The sequence below is a fragment of the Danio rerio genome, chromosome 13 (genome assembly GCF_052040795.2).
Source record: "Danio rerio strain M-AB ecotype USA chromosome 13, GRCz13ab, whole genome shotgun sequence".
NCBI classification, from domain to species: Eukaryota; Metazoa; Chordata; class Actinopteri; order Cypriniformes; family Danionidae; genus Danio; species Danio rerio.
The window spans coordinates 19,578,058-19,601,532 of record NC_141033.1 but is presented as its reverse complement, the minus strand read 5'-3'; the positions used below and the strand labels follow the sequence as shown (position 1 = coordinate 19,601,532).

General features: G+C 32.4%; 2 protein-coding genes across 51 annotated transcripts in view; both read left to right on the top strand.

Moving 5' to 3' along the window:
• Positions 1 to 23,475, top strand: part of vdac2 (voltage-dependent anion channel 2) — a 732,443-nt gene that overhangs the window by 570,565 nt on the left and 138,403 nt on the right. The gene's annotated exons all lie outside the window — the stretch shown is intronic.
• The window catches only part of marchf8 (membrane-associated ring finger (C3HC4) 8), a 259,188-nt gene that overhangs the window by 135,588 nt on the left and 100,125 nt on the right, over positions 1 to 23,475 (top strand). For 18 of the 50 annotated variants that reach the window (XR_015505333.1, XR_015505331.1, XR_015505330.1 and 15 more), the window contains exon 1: positions 15,461 to 15,772. Coding sequence is in view for 8 of the 18 variants with exons in the window: in XM_087278334.1 (XP_087134460.1) it covers positions 15,743 to 15,772 (30 nt within the window). In the remaining 10 variants the exon portion in view is untranslated. 50 annotated transcript variants of the gene reach the window in all.

Here is a 23,475-nt window from a genome sequence, read left to right as displayed (position 1 = left end):
TGGTCAGAAAGCAGGCAGCAGAAAGGAATAAACAGACAAACAAGGCGAGGATCCAAACACAGCAAAGCAAGACAAAGGAAATGTGTTGTAATGTCAGAAGTGCAGCAAACAAGACTCAGTAACTAGTGTGTGTGTGTGTGTGTGTGTGTGTGTGTGATGCTTTAATAGTCCATGTAATCAGTCTTTGACAATCATCTGGCTGTGTATGCAATCATTCAGGATTAGGAACTGCTGTGTGTGTTTGTTGTGCATGACTGAATCTTGTAGTCCATGAAATAGTAGATTTGTTAGCGATCAGTGTATGCCAGCGATCTGCTCAGGCTGGACCGTTGGTGACCATGACACTAACTCAGTAACTTTGCAATGCTCATTTGATTTGGGACACTCTGATTCTATTTTTTAAATGCTAGTTGCAACATGGGCTCATTGTAAAAACGTACTGCCTTAAACATTTCTGGAGGGCACAAATTATGTAGCCAGAGTTATGTATGGCTGCATTTTGTCTTCAAAATGGTGTGAGTTAAGCAGGTAAAAAAAAAAAACAGGGTAAGAATGTGGTAAGATCTGAAATAATAAACGTAAAAGTCAGTTGAGAGCTTTTTTTTTCTGGATTGCTTTTGAAAACAAGTCGGTTGAGTTTAGGAAGGAGGTGACCAGGTCAATTGGTGCTTTTGAAAACACTATTGGTTGGATTTGGGTAAGGGGTTGGGTGTGTCAGTCAGTCAGTCAGTCGACAGCGGTCTCTAGTGGATTTACGTGAGAACTAAAGGCACGACAGTGACTCACGAGAGAAGTTTGAATTCTAAAAAAAAATCACACACAGATAATTTTTGCAAAAACAAAAACAGCAAAAGAGCGTAGTTCCTAAGACATATTTTGTGTTGTCCAGCAATGTATACAGGGGTACGTATCAATAATGAGTATGGGTTTTCTATTTATGATGGATATTGTGCGAAATGAGAAGCAGCCCATGAGAGTCAAAAAAGGATATAAAACAAAATAGGAATGAATACTTATGGCTCTTGATGGTACAGTGAGTTCTTATGAATAGAAATGAATGACCTTCTGGTTTTCTTTTATTCTGCCATGTTTTTTGTATGTTTTTTATTCTGTTAAAGCACATCACATGTATGCTGAAAGTAGCCTGTCCATGTTTCACTCTTCTCACATGGCCTGTACAGCAGCTGCCTGAGGAGCATGTCTAAAAGAAGCATGCAAATGCATAGAAAAAACACAGGAAAAAGTAGGGGGCACAGAAATGCATGCAGGCAATATGAGCATTATGGTCATTTAAGGTGTACATACTTAGAACTCTTTTGTGTTTTGTCAATGTAATGAAGTTACAATGTTAGATTGACATATACACAAGTTATATAAGAATGCACTTAGCAAATGATTAAGCTACATAATTTAAAAGACAATCAAATATATTCCTATGGAGGCTAGTTCTATTGTTAAAACTCTGCTTAAAATAATAATAACAATAAAAAAAAAAACTTGTTATGGGTGAGAATTATAGATAGACTTAGGGCTGGGCGATAAAATCGGTATCAGTATTTATTGTCCGAACATCATTGTCAATAACAATAAACAAAGTTTGGTATGAAGTTTCGGTAAGAAGTGCTATAGTTTTTATTAAATTGTGGCTGCTGACCGCGCGCCTTGGAAGAAATGCCAATAAGCTTAGGGTGTAATTGTGTCTTTTTCAATGTAGGCTTGCAACTTGCATGACGCACACATATTGTACAAACGGTGCACACGTGATGCACACACATTTCTAGGTACACCTAGTTAAAAAAACATCAAACTTTTCAAAAGTGCTGCGAGTGCAGCACAATTTCTTTCTTTCTTTCTTTCTTTCTTTCTTTCTTTCTTTCTTTCTTTCTTTCTTTCTTTCTTTCTTTCTTTCTTTCTTTCTTTCTTTCTTTCTTTCTTTCTTTCTTTTTCTTTCTTAGCTATTAGTTTGTTCATTGTTTCTTTGATTCATTTGTTCATTCTTTCATTTGTTCAGTTGTTTGTTCATTCATTTGTTTGTTTGATTATGCGTTCTTTCATTCTTTTTGTTTATTTGTTGTTTTGTTAGTTTGTTAATTTTTTCATTCATTCTTTCATTCATTCTTTTTTTCTTACATTTGTTCGTTCATTCAATCATTTTTTGTTCTTTCTTTCATTTCATTCTTTCTTTCTTTCTTTCTTTTTTCTTTCTTTCCTTAGTTTGTTCGTTCTTTGGTTCGGTCATTCTTTCATTGGTTTGTTTATTTTTCTTTGATTCATTTGTTCATTCTTTCATTTGTTTATTGGTTTGTTCTTTTGTTTTTTTGTTTATTCATTATTTCGTTCTTTTTTGTTTGTTTATTCGTTCTTTTGTTAGTTTGTTAATTTTTTTATTAATTTGTTCCTTCTTTCATTTCATTCTTTCTGTCGTTTGTTCGTTCAGTCATTTTTTCATTAATTTGTTCGTTCTTTTGTTTGGCCGTTTTTGCATTCGGTTGTTCTTTGGTTAGTTTGTTTATATTTTCATTCATTTTGTTATTTCCACTGAAGGCTCGCTACTTGCACGACACACACTTGTTGTGCAAGGGGCACACACGTGATGCACTCGCATTTTCAGGTACACCTAGTTAAAAAAACATCTAGATTTTTAAAACACTGAATGCCGCTAACCGATCTGCTTCACACTTTATATGGAATATACACATTTCAGGAATAACGGCAGACTAACACAGTGCATCCAAACACTGCAGTGCTTTTTACTTTTCTCTATAAACTTGCATCAGTGCTGCAGCAATGGTTTGTCTGTTTGTCATCCTCGCTTAATGAAAAGAAAACGCTTAATGGTTGCCTAGTTAGGAGAGACACCATAGACAATGGTGAAAGAAACCATGCTCTCCCACTTGTCACTTCAAGTCAGATTCACAACACATGCAAAAATGAGTGCCGCATAGCAACAGTGAGGAGATTGTTAGTAAAAAAAGATGCAAAGATGTTGCAAGAGTGGCTTTTTGGTTCCTTTTCTTGTGCATCCCACCCACTAGCACCCCATCTTAAAGACTAGCTTAGGGGTAATGTAGTCAACTACACAATTTGCAATGTTCAATGTGTATTTGAATGTCGGTGGTTGGTTCCTTTAGTTAAAAGCTCAGATTTGATTATTAGAATTTGTTTTATTTAAAGATTTTGAGGTTTACTGTATCATTATTATTCACACCTTACAGACGTTGATCTACCTTTACCATTGCACACACTTTTAACTTTTTATTTAGCAAGTTTAAGAGTCTCTTTAAACACTTATGTTTATTTTATTATAAAGAGATTGAATATTTTGTTTAAATACTTTTGTTTTTGACCAAAACTACAGTACTGCATTGCCTTCTCAATGTTGGTAAATTAAAGATAAAGTGGTTAAATAACAAAAAGTCCTAATGTTCCTATTGCTAACAGTTGCATTGTTAAAAAATCTATAATTATCAATATAGAATTATATGAAAGATATTGTGTTTATTTTAGTTTTTTTTTTTTTTTTTTGCAATATCGCCCATCCCTAGTTTGATTCAAATTCACTTTTAGACCTTTTCGAGTTTGATCACTACAAATACACACACACACACACACACACACACACACACACACACACACACACACACACACACACACACACACACACACACACACACACACACACACACTCTCTCTCTCTTTCTCTCTCTCTCTCTCTCTCTCTCTCTCTCTCTCTCTCTCTCTCTCTCTCCCTCCACAATACACATCATTGAGAGCTGAAAGATGAAAATAAAGATTTTGAAGCTGCTGATGTCTGTCTTTGGAGAGTGTTTTGTTGATGGTGTTCAGATGCTCATCTTCTGAGTTTCTGTGTGTTTTGGGGACCCCCGGCCCTTCTCTTGGAATATGAACTGAAAGGACTATTACATGGCAATTTCATGGCCCATGGGTCATCTGATATCCACTACAGTCCGTTTAGCTCAAAGTGTCTCCCAGTCTCCTCCAGGATTCACTCAGAGCCTCATATACTGCAGCTGTTCTCGACACCCTTGATTTCTCAACAGGGTGCTGAGGGACTTTTCAATGCTTCAGCACAGTCTCTTTAATGTGTGCAGACAGAGAGCTGAGCTCACTTTCAGTCACTTCACACTAATTGAGTTCAGTTGCTTACTTATTTATTTATTAGTTCTTTCTTTCTTTCTTTCTTTCTTTCTTGCTTTCTTTCTTTCTTTCTTTCTATCCTTCTTTCTTTCTTTCTTTTTTCTTTCGGTTGTTAGGTTGTTAATTTATTTGTTTGTTCTTTCATTCGTTAATTCATTCTTTTGTTTGTTTATTTGTTCTTTTGTTAGTTTTTTCATTCTTCAAATATTTTTTTCTTTGTTTCATTCATTCTTTTTGTTCTTTCATCTGTTCATGCAGTTGTTTTTTCGTTTGTTCTTTCTTTCGTTCAGTCATTTTTTTCGTTTGGTCGCTCTTTCATTAGTTTGTTCATTCTTCTTTTGATTCAATCTTTCATTCATTCTTTCATAAATTCATTAATTCTTTCGTTTGTTCACTTTTTCATTTGTTCTTTCATTCTTTTAGTTTTTTTGTTTGTTTTCATGTTTGTTCTTTTGTTAGTTTCTTCATTCTTTCATTAATTTTCTTTTTGTCTGTTCAGTCGTCCTTTCTTTCATTTTTTCTTTTCCCTTTCGTCTTTTCATTTCTTTCTTTCTTTCTTTCTTTCTTTCTTTCTTTCTTTCTTTCTTTCTTTCTTTCTTTCTTTCTTTCTTTCTTTCTTTCTTTCTTTCTTTCTTTCTTTCTTTTTTTCTTTCTTTCTTTCTTTCTTTCTTTCTTTCTTTCCATTGTTTAATCTTTTGTTTGTTGAGTCATTCATTCTTTCATTAGTTTGTTCATTCTTTCTTTAGCTTGTTGACTCTTTCTTAGATTTGTTTTTTGATTACTCTTTTATTTGTTCATTAGTTTGTTCTTCTTTCGTTCTTTTGTTTTTGTTTATACCTTCTTTCATTCTTTTGTTCTTTCTTTCGTTCTTTCTTTCATTCTTTCTTTCGTTCTTTCTTTCTTTCTTTCTTTCTTTCTTTCTTTCTTTCTTTCTTTCTTTCTTTCTTTCTTTCTTTCTTTCTTTCTTTCTTTCTTTCTTTCTTTCTTTCACCTAATAATATAAATAATAAAAAATGGCTGATGAGACAAAATAATATTTTACTAATTGTGTCAGTTCAAAAATAACCATGCCAACAAATGAAATTTTCCCAGTTTTATAAATAATTCCTGCTAACCATTCAATAGCATTTTACATTATTTGTATAATTTAATTATTAAATTGCTTTTTTCTCTTTTTTTTCCTTCCTTCTTTCTTTCTTTCTTTCTTTCTTTCTTTCTTTCTTTCTTTCTTTCTTTCTCTTTCTTTCTTTCTTTCTTTCTTTCTTTCTTTCTTTCTTTCTTTCTTTCTTTCAAAAATGTGTTTTTAAACTTTCAGCTTCAAATATTTATTATCATATTATTCAATATGAAATATTAACACATTTTTATTTATTATACAATTATATGGATAGTTATTTTGAACTTGCATGAAAATAATATTTTGCTTAAATGTTGTATAGAAAATAATACCGCATCAATTATAGAATTTCCTGGTTTTAACTAAAACATGACAGCATTTTACATATTTTATATTACTTAGTGCTATAAATATTATAAAAATGGCTGATGTGAAAAATTATATTTTAATAATCATGTCAGTTAAATCATAACACCACCACCATGCCAACAGAGGAAATTTCCCAGCTTAAGAAATATTTCCTGCTTACCGTTACACACCAGAAACAATATTGATGCTCAAAAACTACTCACAGAATAAAATATTTTGTAAATAATAGCACATTTTTAGTAACCAGAAAACTTTACATTGAAAATCATTACAAAAAGCAATATTGGTGCTCAAAAACACTATATATTCAGTGAGGAATAATTTGGCAGATTGTTGAATTATTAAAAATTTAGAAAGGTGTGCATTATTTTCTAATCATTTGTTGATACTTTTTCCACGTACGCTTTTGTCACTACACCTAAAGACACTGTTCAAATGTGGCATTTCCAGACATTCATCAGGTTTTTGTCCTTAAACAAAAGCCATGTTTCTTACACATCTCATTCAAAGCCTTCTGTCTTGTTTGATTTGATTTTTGAAAGTTTATGCTGTGAAATAACTGAAATCATTGCATATATTGAAATGTATTTCCATCAGTACCTGCCTGGAACTACTTGCATTTCCTTATGTTCATCAGAACTCAGTATTTAGCAACCCTATACCACAACATGTATTATAAACGAATATGCTAATACTTATATTATTTTGAAAACAATACCACACCAACTGAGAGAATTTACAGACATAAAACATTTCATAAGTGCTTCAAAACTGTATTTAACAATAAACAAAACTTGTGAAAATGGGATTGTGGTTTGGTATTGATGTTTCCTTCTTGTGTCAGAGAGATCAGTTCATATATCACTGTCAGAGTCACGTGTGTGATTAACCGGCTCCGTGAATCTGCACATTTTGTTCCTCATATTTTAGTTTTGGGTGGATTTATGGAAGGAATATTTCGCTTATGTGTCACCAGAAAATCTCTACATACTTCCATTGGTCACTGTAATGGGAAATTTTATTTGTATTGATTTATAGCAAGTGAAAATGTCTTTCCAGTCATCTGAAGAGGTCTCATTTACTCTGTTTGTTTTCCTTGTTGTCACATTATATGCTGATTTGTACAACACAACATGAAACCTGAAAAACAAAGCATGAAGTGTTTTTATGTTTAACTAGGGCTTGTCTAGATAAAATCTTTTTCACAAATGTATTTATCACCCTTCTCATTTTAATTTAGTGTTTTGGTATGTTCATATACAGTATGTGCAACGTTTTTAAAAAAGTGTTTATCACAGTTTAATTGTTTTGCTTCAGATAATCATTTTATCATCCTTTTTATTGTATTTTTATTTTATTTGCTTTTTAATAATTTTTTTTTTTCTATTTAGCAGTAATTATCAAAAAAAAAGTGTTTGCTGTGATTGTGCTCAGTAAAAGGCATCTTTAAATGTATCCTATTTCTATTTTTTTCATTCATTTATCGCTCTTCTTATTTGGATGTTTAACTTTTGCTTTTTCAAAACATAGCAATAAAACTCTGTTGTATAATTGCCAAAAAAGATGATAGTTCCCACCTGGTCTGTCACCGAAGCTCAGTTCAATTGGCCTGATAGTGGCAATACAGCGGCCCAAACCACATAATCGCGTATAAGTCCTAAACCGCTCACTATGGACTCAACTTTTTTTCTTTTAGTAACTTTAGACTTATTTCTTTTATGAACTAGTCCTAGGTTTTTTCACTAATCTAAACCAGTCAGATTTCCAGTGTTGTTATGTGACATTTGCAGTAAAAACTCAAAACATAAATTCATATAGGACATTATATTAAAATATCCCTTTATATTTTCCCAAACAACTAACTACAGAGTTACAGAATGCGGCCTTTAGAAATGCATGTCTCAGAGAATAGTATGCCATGATTAGCCGCGGTTAGCCGCAACACTCAGGGAAATTCTCTGACTCAGGAATCACATCACCAGTAGGGGGCAGCTGAGCTTCATTCACAGTGGCCAGTTCTGAAGGCCTAGGACTCGATGCCGCGAGTGACTATTTGTCTGTTGAACGTGGAGATGTTTTCTTTATGTTTTCTCCATGTTTTGTTCATATTTGCTTAAATATAAAACAATGCTGCGCCTCTGATAACTGTGTTTATTCTTTTCTAAAAAGAGAAACAGTGTCATTTTAGTATTGGCGACTCGCCACAGCCATGACTCTAATATAATATTTTTGACTGTAGGCCTACATACAAAACTTTTCACAGAGCTCAGTTAAATGTTCTTAGATTAGTTATTAATAAACTGAATGAATGGTAAAATACAGGTTGTAATTTAATTTAATATAGTTTAAATAAATAAATAAAATATAATTTATTAGCCTATATAAGCTAACTAATTATATCATATATGACTCATTTCGGCCGCTTGCATCCGGGATCTTGTCCTTTAAGTCATGACCCAAAGCTCAAAATAATAATAATAATACATTTTATTTTTAATGCGCTTTTAAAACCCAAAATACTACAACAACAGAAATAATAAAACATGCAATGAATAACAAGGATTTAACACCCAAAAATAATAAATGAAGAATCTAAGATTGCAGTCTTAATGTAGTGAGATTTTAACATCTTCTTAAAACTAGCTAGTATGGAAGCATTCCTGAAAATATTAAACCACTCTAAAATGCAGGTCCCACACAATTCCTTCATGTTTTCCCAAAACAAATTGGTTAAGTTAACTTTAAGTCGATTAAACATAAAATAATTAAGCTGTCTCCCTCAAAAAAAATTATGTTGGTTATTAAATATGTTATTAAATAAGTAGTTTGAACAGACAGCAAAGGAGTGCTTGAACCCCGATAATTGCTGCTTGCAGCTATATTTTTTATCAGTACTATAATAAACTGGGATTCATCTGAATGTAATTTTTTATTAAACCACAAAATGTATTGACAGTGTACTCTCAGTCGCTGTTCAAATGTTTATCGCTGTACTACAGAAACGTGCGCTCTGTTTGTAAGCACTATTTACTAAGCTCCCAGCACACAAAGAAAACACAGGATGTTTTTCATTCAGCTGCTTTAATAAATAATCCTTACAGTGTTGACAGAGCAAAGTCCATAAAGGTCTTAATAGGGGCGAGCAGAGGTTTTAAGAGTGTGAGGCAGGTGAATAAAAGTGAAATGTCCAGGCTGCTCTTAGTTCATTATCCAATTAAGGTCTTGACGAGCTCACAAATAGTCAAGCTCAGGTGAAAACACAACCCTTCCTCACCCGCAACCTCCTGTTAAGGGATTTGCTACATCTACAGTAGAATAGTGTGTTTACGTCCCCTGAAATGGAAATTTTTCGCTGGGTGTCATTTTTAATATGTTAATGTTAGGGTTATCTGTTAATTAGTGTTGTCCAGAATTAAGATAAAATTCACTTTTCAAAATCTACAGCCTCTCACATCCGCCAGTAGACTGTAGATCACTGCTTTTCATCAATGGTATCCAACCTTTTTGCCACTTGGCCTGGGTGGGTGGGTATACGCAGATTGCTTGGTGACCATCAGCTGTTTTCACAAGCTGACAAAATTTTTGCACCAACTCTAATACAAGTTTTATATATGGAGAAAATTAAAAAGCACTGCAGGGCTACCGAAATGTGTATATTTCATACAACATAGGAAGCTGATTGGTCAGTTCTTGTCACAAGACTCGCGGTGCTCTTGCAGTATTCTGAAGATAATTTCAACTAGGTGTGCCTAGTCTGTCTCAAAGTGCGCGTACAACCCACGTGCTTCCATTACAAATTACAAACAGTTGATCTACTTGCACAGATATGCTGGATTCATCTGATTTGTTGACAAATGGGTTGGGAATCAATTCCTTGGCAATTTGTGGGTCCATCATGTGGGCCTTTTCCCCTTTGCAAAGAAACTTTCCAAGAATTCTGTTTCTTTTGCTAGTTTGTGGGTTAATTTTTGGTGCTCAAGTAACTGGGAGAATAAGGTTACTTTAAAAAAAATAAGGTTTTTCAAAATAAAAGATCATTCAGACAGGCGATAAATAAAATGCAAATAATGATTTCTTGTGCGGCCAGGGACAAGACCAGTTTCTTCTTCCTTTGGATTATTACATGTAAGTGTAATTAAAATTGTTGCCTTGTTTTCTGTAGTTTGCAAAATATGTATTTAATTGTGCATATTAACTTGTAATCACTCTGCACGGATTGTAATCATGTATCTGCTATAGATCAGTGATTGTACGGTATTTCTTAGAGTAAATCTTGATAGGGCTATTCACATATTAGATCCAAAACCATGTAGAAAACATGACGCGTGCTCCTTTCTTTACCCATTTAAATGCGTTTCTAAACTCGTGATCCTCTGCCATTTGTCTTTGCTACAACCACCATCAGCTGTTCCTCACACACGTGGCATGGTCAATTCTCAAAATTCAACTTTTGCCACTGTGAATTAATACTGAATGTGTGTCGTTGTTATTACTTGGGGTTATGGTTAAGAGTAAAATAATTTGCTTGTGTTTAACTGCATTGCTTTAATGCATTCCTGCATTGGGCTTTCGCATACTCTCTGCTACTTCATAGCCGTGTTGGCCGTTTCTCTCTGTCTCACGCTGAGCGCAGTCGACTAATCACAACAGACTGTGTCATTGGACCAATCACAGCAGATTAACTTCACGCAAAGGAGTGGTTTGAGAACAAACAAATCGCTGAACGAATCAAATGAGAGTCGTCGGGATAATTAGGTAAAAATAAATGCATATTATAAGTGTTTTTTGACCTTGCATGCATATCAGCCTGTTGTTGGAGACCCCCAAAACTAAAATATGACTATATATGGCCCATGGCCTCTTCCCCTCAGCCTGCACTCACATTGCATATACAAAATGTATATGGCTATATATATATACATATATATACATTTTGTATATGCAATGTGAGTGCAGGCTGAGGGGGAGAGGCCATGGGCCATATAAAAAAAAATATATATATATATATAAAATAGGGGCTTTTTAAAATAAAACACTCTATATAATTCGAATTGGTGACATGCATAAAATTAAAGTCATGAAATAAACAAAGCGTAAAAAGTGATGTGCCATGCGGGGAATTCTGGGTAAGTCAATTTACAGTTATTTGTCGTATATATTAAGGAAACACAGTTAATCAGATTACGGATTTTTACTGAAGCATTTTTACAGTTTTTTTACTGTTCAAATCACAGCCATTTTTACAGTGTATACTGGTGTTTAGTGACTGTGTGAATAACACTGAGCACCTTCTGTACACTGATACACTTTTCTGCTTGTGGGAAAAGTTGTTTGTAATGAGCATTGGTTCATGATGTAACTTTCTCATCACCACCTGCATATGGCTGTTTTAACGTGTCTATCTGTGTAACAAAAGATGTGTAGATGTTGGTAATTCAAAATACAGAAATATTACATTTATAAATTAATAAAATACGGTAGTTTTCTGTAAAAATGAGAAGTTACTTTTATGGTTTGTATCATATTTTTAAAGGTAAAATACTGGCAACCACAGCTGCCGTTTTTTTTACCGTAAATTTGACGGATTAATTTTTTTACAGTGTGTATACACAGGTATATGCACTTATAAACTAGTCACATATGTACAGTTGTACAAAATTGACACATTTATAAATGCACATACCTGTACATATACAGAGGACCCTGAGTGCTGTTTTTTTAAGCCAAAAAGGGTTATGCAGACTCAGCATTGCTATTATTGACTGTAGCTGTAAAGAGTCATGATGTGCTTTTGCTCAGCTGTGATATACATTTTTTTTTTTCAAAAAGGAGGAGCTAGTCTATATATGCCTCACACTGTCTTCATGTTGCAGTTGAAACTGTCACACATTGAACAACGCTGCACAATTCACGGCACTTCGGGGGATCTTTTAGTATTTTGGAACTGCTTTACTGGAAAGAGCTTTGACATGAATAGCTCAGAGCAGCTGTGGCCACAGTTTCCTTTCTTTTAGTCTTCTACTTCCTCAAAGATTTTTCACATTATGACAGTTGCATTGAGCTCATGAGTATCAATTTATGTAAAATTTGATATGACACAGTTTAGACTGTAAAATGTAATTTTGCCATGGTGTTTATTTAGTTTCACCCACAACATGCTGCATGTTTGTATTAGATTAGATTAGATTTGATTTATATTAATACACAATATAAGTTATATAGGGCGTCACGGTGGTGCAGTGGGTAGCACGATCGCCTCACAGCAAGAAGGTCACTGGTTCGAGCCTCGTCTGGGTCAGTTGTTGTTTCTGTGCGGAGTTTGAATGTCCTCCCCAAGTTAGCGTTGGTTTCCTTGAGGTGCTATGGTTTCCACAAGTCCAAAGACATGCGGTACAGATGAATTGGGTTGACTAAATTGTCCGTAGTGTATGAGTGTGAATGAGTGTGTGTGGATGTTTCCCAGGGATGAATTGCGGCTGAAAGGGCATCAGCTGCATAAAAATGTGCTGCATGAGTTAACGGTTCATTCGGCCGTGGCAACACCAGATTAATAAGTTAGACCCCGTAAGATATTTTGTTAAGCTTCACATTTGGCTTCAGGACTGAGTAATTTAATGTACTGTATATGCAAAAATATAATATCGTATAGCTTCCTACACTACAAAAAATGTTGGTTTCCACACAATTGTTTTTTTGTTGGGAAGACAAAAACGAATTAAGTTACCGTATTAGTTTTTACAAATTTAAATGGGTTGAACATAAAACAATTCAGTTTTCCCAACGAAATCTCACGAATTGTGTTGTTTGGCTCATTTTAAAGAAGTAGTTTAAACAAGCAGCAAAACATATGTTGTTTATTAAAAATATTAATTTAAAAGATAGATTTGTTAGGGGTGTACTCATATATACTGGGCACTGTATAACACACGCATGTATGGTCACAACAGACTTTTATTTTGCATGCGATTAATCACTGCCGACACCATTACATAGTCGACACTTCATAATGCTAAAATGAATACCTATCAGAAACATTATTCTTTCATAGTCTGTTGAATTATTTAACTGATATAAATCCTAAATGTCCTTGGTTTCAGTAATATAATTTCAATTACACTTTCAATTTTGCTATTCACACTCCCTGAAGATGCCCTCCTGTCTCCAACCTTCTTGACAGGGCCATAGGCAGAGGGGGGTTGGGGTGGTTCGAAAGATCCACCCCTAACTGACAAAGGTCCAGAATTTGTCCCATGCATGAGCTTGTTTGTCTCATTTTGACTGCTATGCCATTATAAATTTTGAAAATCACTAAGCGCAATCCTCTGTGGGCTGTCGCTTTACTATGACTGTGAAGAATTGAAAGTGCTGGCAATTTGTTATTTAAATTATTTATATTTAAATGAAAAAATGCTAGTTTATAATTTCAAACTTTAACAGATGCCTATTTTTTACATTTCTAATGATATATGATGTAATAAATTTGTATTTGAAAAAATAGGTATTGTTCTCATATTTCTTCATTCTACATCTTTAGGACATGTTTTTGGTACATCAAAATGTGTGGTTATGATGACCATCAGCTAATCCAGTAAAATTATTGTGTTTAAAATGTCACTAAAATGCAAACTTCCTAATTAAATCGAAAATGAGGTGAATATCTCCAAAAAGGTCCACTTTTTAAGAAAAAAGAAGCACCCCTTTCACCAGGCTGGCTTAATGCTTCAAAATCTACGTTTCTAGTGCTTTTATGTAAGCGAGTCTTGTGAATCAGTGTTTTTGGATAAATGATAATAATTGCATTGGGTGAGCATCTGAGCTTCCTGACCTTTTCTTATTCATTGTAGTCAATGTATTGAACTTACTGTAGGACGGCAGGCTGCACAATAATTGAGCGCATGGACAAATGACAGTTCTTTAGGGGGAGGGGTCGTGTTTCAAGGATGGGGCGGGGCTTAGAAACCCCTCACGAATACTGTTTAACGGTCAGCTGGAGGAGCCTCTGTCAATCTATTTAAAAGAAGTAAAAAAACAAAAGTTAAAAATAATAAATTTGTAGTGTAATTTATTTATTTAGAACTGCCCAGAGCAAACTGCAGGTGTATGTGTTTAAGTATCGTTCACAAATTGCTGAATTGTGCTGTTTGAGCAAATTCAGCTTGTAAATTGTGTGAATTGTTTAATTAAGTTATATTATTAATGTAAGCATTTTGTTTTGTTTAATGTTTATGAAAATGTGTAGTTACATTGTCAGAAAAGCATACTCGGTTTGACTTTTTTTTTGCAATTTTATGACTTTTTTATGATTTTGTTTAATTTATTGTTCAACTTTGTTGGCAACTCAGTTCTGGGATACGAAATTTTATGTTTTATTTTATTGTGTTTTATTTTATTTATTTATTTTATTTATTTATTTAATTATTTAATTTATGTTTAATACAAATAACTAAATGCAGTTATATGACATTATCATTTTATTTAATTGTATTTAATTTTATTTTGCTTAATTTTTGTTTAATACAAAAAACTAAATGCAGCTTTATGACATTAGCATTTTTTTTGTTTATTCAACATTGATGAGTACAGTAATAAGAAATTTTAAAAAGACATGGGCCATAAAATTCCATGATTTTATGTAATAGGCACTAAAAATTCTAAATAAATTGTAATAAAATTAAATATGGGCCATAAAATAAAAATAAAAATTGTACTAATAAAGCTAATAAAACTATATAAAATATTAATAAAAAATTGCGTTTGGATTTAGATTAGTTTTTTATTAAGCACTCATAAAGCTAGTTAAAATAAAAAAGTCGTACAATTTCATAAAATTTAATTTAGTTATTCACTTTAATTAATATGATTTTTTTTTTTTTATCAACTACTAATTGCATTTACAGCCAATGCAGTGAACCCTTTGAAGGACAGCAGGGAGCACATCAACCCAACAGTGACAAATAAGAGTTCAGGGGTGGAGGGGCTGTATATTTTATTATTGTGCAACTTTGTTTGCAACTCTCACTGCTGAGATTTTAATTTAATTTAATTTAATTTTATTTTATTATTATTTTTAATTTAATTAAATCTTATTTAATTTATTATTAATTTATAATTTTATTTTATTTATGAATTTATGTTTAATACAGACAACTAAATACAGTTTTATGACATTAGCATTTAGTTATTTTTCTTCAGCACTGACTAGTAATGTAGAATTTTTTTTTTAATTGCATTTAGTTTTTAATAACCATAAATAAAGCTAAATACAATGTAAAAAAACATGGGTCATAAAATTACATTCTTTTTTTAAAAAAGCACTAAATAAACAAAATAAATTATTTATAAAAAATAAATATAGGCCATATAGACGAATAAAATAAAATTGTTTTCAGATTTTATTTTTTGCACTAATATAAGTAATAAAATAAAATTTAAATCATAGTTGCATTTAAATTTAGATGAGTTTTTTTTCATTAAGCGCTTACAAATGTAGTAAAAATAAAGCAAAGTCATAAATTGTCATAAAATTCCATTTAGTTTTCATTATTATTTTTAATCAAGCACTAACCGCATTTACAGCCATTGTAGTAAATCCTCTGAAGGACTGCAGGGAGCACATCAACCCAGCACAGCGACAAATGACAGTTCAGGGGGGGAGGGGCTGTATTATCTGCCCAGGGGCGGGGATTAAAACCACAACCGACCAAACAACAAGCTTGTCTCCACCCCCTCATGAATAATGCACACTGATCGTCCCTGCTGATTGGAGTCAGCTGGAGGAAGTGCCTGGTTTAGCCGGCAGAGAAAGAGAGAGAAAGAGGTAGATCAAGCCCAGACTAGTTCTTTCAGTGACTTTCTCTCTCTCTCTCTCTCTGTGTATGTGTGTGTGTGTGTGTATGTGTGTGTGCACGTATTGCTTCAGTCTGTTGTGGACGTAGGACAGTCGAATCTGCATCTCTACTTCCGTGTTTATCAGCTTCAGCTCTCCCTCAGGATTTACTCAGAGGACATGTAACCTCTCCGCCAAGGCTTTGTCTGTGTGTGTGAGTGTGTATGTGTGTGTAGCGGAGGGGTCGAGCTCCTCCTGAAGGATCACCACCAATGCATTCCTGCTGGAAAATGAAGATTCAGGTACGAATGGGGCTGTTTTTTTTTTTTTTTTTTTGCTGTTGTCATTGTGCTCTTGTGAAAGGACCGCTGTCTCCATGGTTGCCTTTGTGAGGCCTGTTGTTGTGTTATGGAGATGAGGCTGCTGCTGTGCACTAGACCCACACGTTCAGCTTCTTCTTAAATCAACAAAGCTGCCATTTGTTGTGCGTTCATGTGCTGTTTATTCCCTGCTGCTGTTTCCTCACTGAACTCCCTTTCTGTTGTGTGCTCGGGTTTAGATGTCTAATGGCAAGGTAGAGTTACTGAAGTGTTTTGACTAGGTTGTCTTGTGGTATCCTTATCAGATGAGCTTGTATTGTTGTCTTGTTTATTATGTGAGGAAAAATGTATACAATGTCAAAAAGTTAAACCTTATGAACAATTTTAAGCACACAGGGAAAAAAGGTTGCCTGCAAAACTGTTGCAAACAGTTCATATTTGTTGAATTTAAGGTTCAACTTATTTAGTTTGTTTCAGCCCAAATACAACCACTTGATTAAAAAAATATATAGGTAAATCCATGGAATCATCTTTGAATATTTTTTTTGTGTGTAGTTGCCTTGTCTTATTATTTTTTAATTTGGGTTCATTAGTGCTTAATAAAAGATGCATTTTTAATGTCCCTCTTTAATGATTTTTGTGTGCATTTTTAAAAATGGTAATTTGTTTTATTTTGCTTAAATAATTAATTAAATGCAGTGATTATATATTTATTATAATATGTAAATGCTACATGTAGTAATTGTTTCATTTTTTTTCCATTACTGCGAAACATCTTGTCGTACTAAGTGATCATATGATATACATATAAAAAATAGTAATGTTAATAGTAAATAGCATTTTTATTAATAGTGGACATGGTTGAGAGTAGTTGGTATCAAGCTTATTTGTATCTTGTCTCTCTATTAGATGCTGGATTCATTTCAAAATGTATTGCCTGATTTTGTGATTGCATCCTTTGCCAAATTAAATCATTATCATATATTTTAATTTAACTACATTTGTTACTTTTGTAATGGGTAAGAGAAACATTGTCCACAAAAATTCATATGAAAGAAACCAATTCAATGCATAATAAGAGTCTGACGGTATGATAACCTTGGATAAAAAGATCACAGTTTCACAGTATCACAGTGTTGAGATTACTGCTCTAAAATAAGTTCTTTTTACATTTCTGGATTAAAAAACAACAAATTTTCCCCTTTAAAAACAATATATTGTCATTTTTGAAAGATATAAAATATTTTGGAGTTGTAAACTTGTCAGGCTAAATAATGAAAATTGATCATTGACTTCTGCTGTATTAATTTGTTTCATAAGCAAATATTTCTTTACTATTTAAAATGACATTTATGGTATGATATTTTGGTATGATAATGTTTTTTTTTGCTGAAGATACTATTGTACTAAAAAAAAAATTAAAAAAAAAGTAAATACAAAAATCTTACACATACCTTAGGAATGGTATCACAGAAAATCTTGGCGGTTTTATAACCTTGTATACCTAGAAAACAGTTATTGCCACATGCATAATTTTGACCCTAAAGTGTTTTTAAAAAAATGAAAACTGCTTTTATTCTAGCCAAAATAAAACAAATAAGATTTTAAATAAAGACAAATAAGAAAAAAATTTGATTAGACATACTGTAAACATTTCTTTGCTCTGTTAAACATCATTCAGAAAATATAAAAAAATAAATAAAATTCAAAGGGGACCCTAACTATATACATATATCTTGATGTAATCTTAATCAGTGAATACTACAAACAATTTAATTTCAGTCTTAAATACAAGACCCACATTTTCATAACTCCCTATTTTAATTAATTGAATTTTATTTATTTATTTATTTATTTTATTTTATTTAAAACCTTAGTCAATTTTATGAGCCTTTGTTTTGGGTTATCAGATCAGGTCATCTTGTACACAAATATGCTGAGTGTCTCTCTGTGTCACTGTTTCCGGGTTGGAATTGGATGTAAACAGTGTTTCAGAGAAGCAGATGTGCTAACACATTCATAGGAAGGATCTTGTGATGGACCTTATGTGGTGACTGAATGCAGTGACAAATTAATTAATTGTGTCCTCAAAAGTGTCCTGGTACTGTTGGTTGAGGGTGTTCACTCTCTGAATGTTTAGAGAATTAAAAATGAACTCAACCCTAAACCCAGGTGCACACCAAACGAGTGGACCAAGTCTGCTGAAAAGATGATAAACACATGGGCTATATTTTGATGGTCCATGCGCAAAGCGCAGGGCGCAAACGCATTAAGGGCGTGTCAGAATCCACTTTTGCTATTTTAAGGACGAAAAAAATCCACTTTGCACCTTGGCGCATGGTCTAAAAGGGTTGAGTTTATTCTCTTAATGAGTTCTAGGTGTGTTTTGAGAATAAATATGGAAAAACTGAATCCCTTCACTAGAGAGAAAACAGTTAAATCTTAATCTACAGGCGAGAATGAGAGATGAGCCACCTCATTATTTACTTTCGCCTTTACTCTCGTGGATAGGGGAATGTGCTGTACGAACAGGCATCCATTAGCCTACATAATTTTGTTTATTAAGCGCAAAGATTTGTTTCAAAACTATTTCTAAATTCAATTCCAATTTCCAGCAAACGAATAAATGAACAATAATAACGAAGTGTGTTAAAAAAACTGAGTTATATCAAAATACACATGTCCTGTGCCCCATATGGTCCAAAACCTGACAAGTGGACAAATCTAAGCTTGCTTTTAATAAAGCAAATGTTAATATGCATATAATAAATAATACTGATATTAATAATAACATTATACAAAAGCAAATTGTCATTTATAAACTGAAAAAGCCCCCAAGATAAAGAAGGCATGAAAGTTTGGGTTTTATATTTATGGAGGCTAGAAAACATAATTTTTTGTAATCCTAATAATTTTTTGTAATCCTAATAATTTTTTGTAAACATAATTTTTTGTAGGATATAAATAATCCTTTACATTTATATCCTATATATCCTTATTAAACCCTATATATATATCCTTTAATATTTTAAATATTTTTCATTTGTAAAGATATGTGCGTATTGTGTGTATTAAGCAGTGTGTAAGCAAGGCGCACAACTAACGCGCTCTGCGCTGGACAATAGACCAGCTTTGATCTGATCTATTTAACAGACTATTTAGGTTCCTTAAAATAGCAACGTGCCAGCAATGCGCCTTAACATGCCTTCTTGTTTTTGACCAGAATGCCTTTGGGGGCACATATAAGCGCAAATGCATTTGCTAATTAAATATCATGGCTCAAAATGACTCTTGCACCGAGATGAAACTAGCAAACAACAATTGCATCGCACATTGCGCCGCATTGCACCGCGTGTATGATAGAGCCCTATTTGTTTGCTCATAGAATCAGCAAGTTTAGTCCAACTTGCAGCATTGGGTGTTTAGTGATTCTGTCTTAAAGTGTACATCCTAAAGTGTGTGTGTGTTTTAAGGTTTACTTAAAAATAGTGATGCTGTGAACTCTCAGGGCTAAATGTATGCACTAAAAAAGGACACTTTTTAAAATTTATTTATTTTTTATCTGGACCAGAAGAACAAAAAAAGAAACCGAAAGTGTGACTCATTCTAGCAGGAATGCATTGAAAACATTGGCTGATAATAAACTAACTACAATTCTCAAAGAACTTTTAAAACACACATTTATATTATTTCATAATAAATTCAACACTTTAAACACTAAAATATATCATGACTTTTCTTATTCGTTTACAAAAACATCAAGTACAATATGAATAAAGCAGATATTCTTTTTTTTATTACTTTGACACATATGGAATTTAAAGGGACTTTTGACCCAGACATCCAAATTCATCATTTCCTCACTATCTGTAAATATATAAATATTACATTTAAGCCAATATACTGTATAACTCCAATTTCTCCCATTGAATGTTATGGTGTGTTTGTTTGTTAGTATATACGTGCCTAAACCACGGCGAATGAAGCTCTGCACAAGACTTTTGGCCAGCGGAGAAATTAAAATGATCGTGCCCAACTGAGTCTGGTTCCCTCAAGGTTTTTTTTCTTCACTCCCATCAGGTGAATTTTTTTTTCCCTCTCCGCTGTCGCCACTGCCTCGCATGGTTCAGGATTGGTAGAGCTACGCATCGATGAATTTGCTCTTCAGTGTTTGAACTCTCAGTAATGATTAAATCACACTGAACTGAGCTAAACTGAACTGAACTGAACTTAAACACTAAAAACTGAACCACACTGTTCCAGTTACTATGACCATTTATGTGAAGCTGCTTTGACACAACCTACATTGTAATAGCGCTATACAAATAAAGCTGAATTGAATTGAATATTTTTTCACAAAAAACAATATTTCCATTTCTCTTTTTTTTAGCAAGTGAATGCATTTTTCTCTATAATATTTCTATCATTCTCATATTTTCGTTTATCTAGTGGTATCATATATTTGCATACGTGTAATATAGCAAGCACGTTTGGCTTCTACCTCATTTATCAAGATGAATATGCACTAAAGCATTGTAGAGATCGATTGGGTGGGACAATACAATACATTGGACACATTGGCTCCTCTTTATAGGACAAAAAAAAATCACTTGTATTGCTGGTAAAGCTGAACAGTTTCAGTTTCCAAATGACTTCTGTTTTCCACAGAAAAACACAATGGAGTTCAGTGGGAACCTGAAACTATAACTGGTTAGATCTACACTGTGAGCTAATACGTCTCTAATGTGCTGAAAATATATTGTCTATATTAAGCTCCATGTGTTTAGCAGTTTTCAACACTTTATACAGTTTTTTTTTCTTTGTTCTCAAACACTTTTTGAGAATGACTGTTTGTTATTTATATTATGCTGTTATAATTTTATATTTTTGTTACTACTTATTTAAAATGAGCTTAAGCCACACAACTTTTTGCTTGGTTTTAGGACAACTTAATTGTTTATGGCAAGTAGTTAAGTAGTTTTGTCCTGTTTTCAATAAAAAAAATAAATAAATAAAAATCCTAAGGTAAGATATATACTAGATACATGAAATAGCATATGAAATTATGTCTTGTCTTATGAAAAAACTCCACCTTAAAATTAAGCGATTGTTTATTGTTTATTGTTATTATTTGCCAATGGGGTAAGAAAAATAATCTTAGACCAAATTTTTTGATCTGAACTTTTTAGATACAAACATGTACAATCGTTTTAGCACTTGTGTATGATAATATACATGCACAATTTGCAACTTTTTTTAAAAAAAATTAATAATACATTTATGCAGTCATGCAGATGCTTTGACAGCTAATATGGTGATTTGATGCTTCGCAAAAGTTGCAGACACCTTTATCAATATCAAAATGCTTTTGTGTTGCAAAATTAATTTAAACATCCAGTTATTCTTTATACCAATTAAGAAACCGGCTATTATAATGAAAAAATCCACTCTAACTGTAAAACTAAATAAATTACTAAATACTCTTGACAGGTGAAAGTGTAAAGCCTGTAGCCCAGAACAAAGTTGAAAAGTTATTGCGTATCATATTTAACAAACCGTTTCCTATGGATTTTATGTAATTTTGGAGAATTTAATATTAATCAGATGATGTCATTACGTTGCTGTGCCATCAGCCAATCGTGTCAGTGCTGATCACGATTTCAGGGATCGATAGATTTGTCCTATATAACACAAGCATATCTAGACATTTTAATCTGACTCGTGAAGTTGGTTGAAGAACCTAATTAACCAGAGATCAGTTATCAAGATTAACAGTTCCAGGATCTGCCAAATCATCTTAGATCATTTAGTGAGGTACAAGAGACAGACCCCTGGTCACCTATAATCCAGACTCAACTTTGCATATCTTGTGATGTGACTGTTGGATGCACACTTTTCGATATTGATGCTGAAACAATACGTGCAGTTTATAGCCTGTTATATCACTGTCTAATTTGGCTTCTAGCAGAAGAGCAATATTAAAAACACTGTAGGATGTAAACACTGAAATTTTGTTTAAAGATTCATGAGCATATTATGTAGTTTTATCTTATTTGTGTTTAGCATTGCCTTTCGTGACCCACTTGATGCCTGTTAGCAAAGACAAATGCATTAGTCCAGTGATTGTAGCCATTCTAATACTGCCTGTTAACGTAGTGAGGCGAACTTCATCATTACAGGCTTTACACTCTGACTTCAGGAACAGAGATGCATGTGTGTTTGTTGCAGTACGGCATCCCAGAATCTGAGGCTTTGTGTGAAATCCCCTCAGTGAGGGGGAGGGGCAGGTGGAGATTAGTGGTCACATGACCCTCTGGACGAGGCAGCGGTGAGAGAAAGTGTGCTGGTCCTGATAGAAGGCATGACTCAGTGATTTGATGAAGATGTGTGACTGGACGGTCTAAGGCTTCTGCTGGGTGTTCTGATAATTGCTGATTCTGTCCTGCTGTTTCTGTTCTTTACTGTTCTGCCAAACAGGTTTTTGCTCAATGCTGTCTATATTGAGTTTACGCATAGAAGATGTGTATTTTTCTGTTTGTATTTATTAGTAGTGTATTATAATTCACTCAAGTCATGATTTAAGTCACTATTCTGAATGATATAATACTATCACACAATTTTCAGTCTAAAAAAAGAAGGCTTTTAACACTTCATTGGGCAGAAAGCCATATATGGTAACTTAATTTACATAGTATATATGTATACTTGCGTTCATTATTTGTGTAATTTTATTTATTTAATATTTATTTTTAGTTTATTTTATTTGATATATTTGTCGTATTTATTTTATTATATTTTTATATTGCATTATATTTTATTTTTAGATTTTGTAATTTAATATCTTTTTAGCATTTATTTTATTTATAATTTTTAGTTTATTTTTCATTTTGTTTTTAAAATATATTTTATTTAATTATTTAATATTTTTTAATTTAATTTTTATTTTATAATTTTTTAATGTTTTTTATTTTTTATATGTATGTATGTTATTTGTTAAATTTTATTTATTTAATATGTATTTGTTTATTTTGTTTTATATTTATTTATTGTAATTTTTATATTGTTATATATTTTATTTAATTATTTTATATTTTTATTAAATTTGTATTTAATTTATTTTAATACTTTATTTATTTTATACGTATGTATGTTATTTGTTTAATTTATTTTATTTGAGTTTGTTTATTTTATTTTATATTTATTATAATGTATTTTATATTGTTATATATTTTAATTAATTTAGATTTTTCATTTAAAATTAATTTTTATTTTTTATTTTTATGTTTTATTTATTTTATACGTATGTATACTATTTGTGTAATTTTATTTATTTATAAAAAATTATTATTTAAATTTATTGTAATATTTTAAATAGTTTTTGTTATTTAATTATTAAATATTTTTTTATTAAATTTTTATTTTATTATTTTTATCTTATTTATTTTAAGTCATGCATGTTCAAATGGCTAATAATAATGGTCCAGGGCAACAAGTGTTTTATAAAGAAATAATGTCTGCATGAATTCAAAATTTACAAAGTAAATTTTGCTAGTGCACATTGTTAGTCTTAAGGTTAATGATTAACTGTTCATTTAATCTACTGAACAAAAAAAAAACAAGTGTTTGTTTTGGTAATCTTCTCAATCAAAATCGGACCATTTGCTTCCGCTCTGGGACTACAGTCC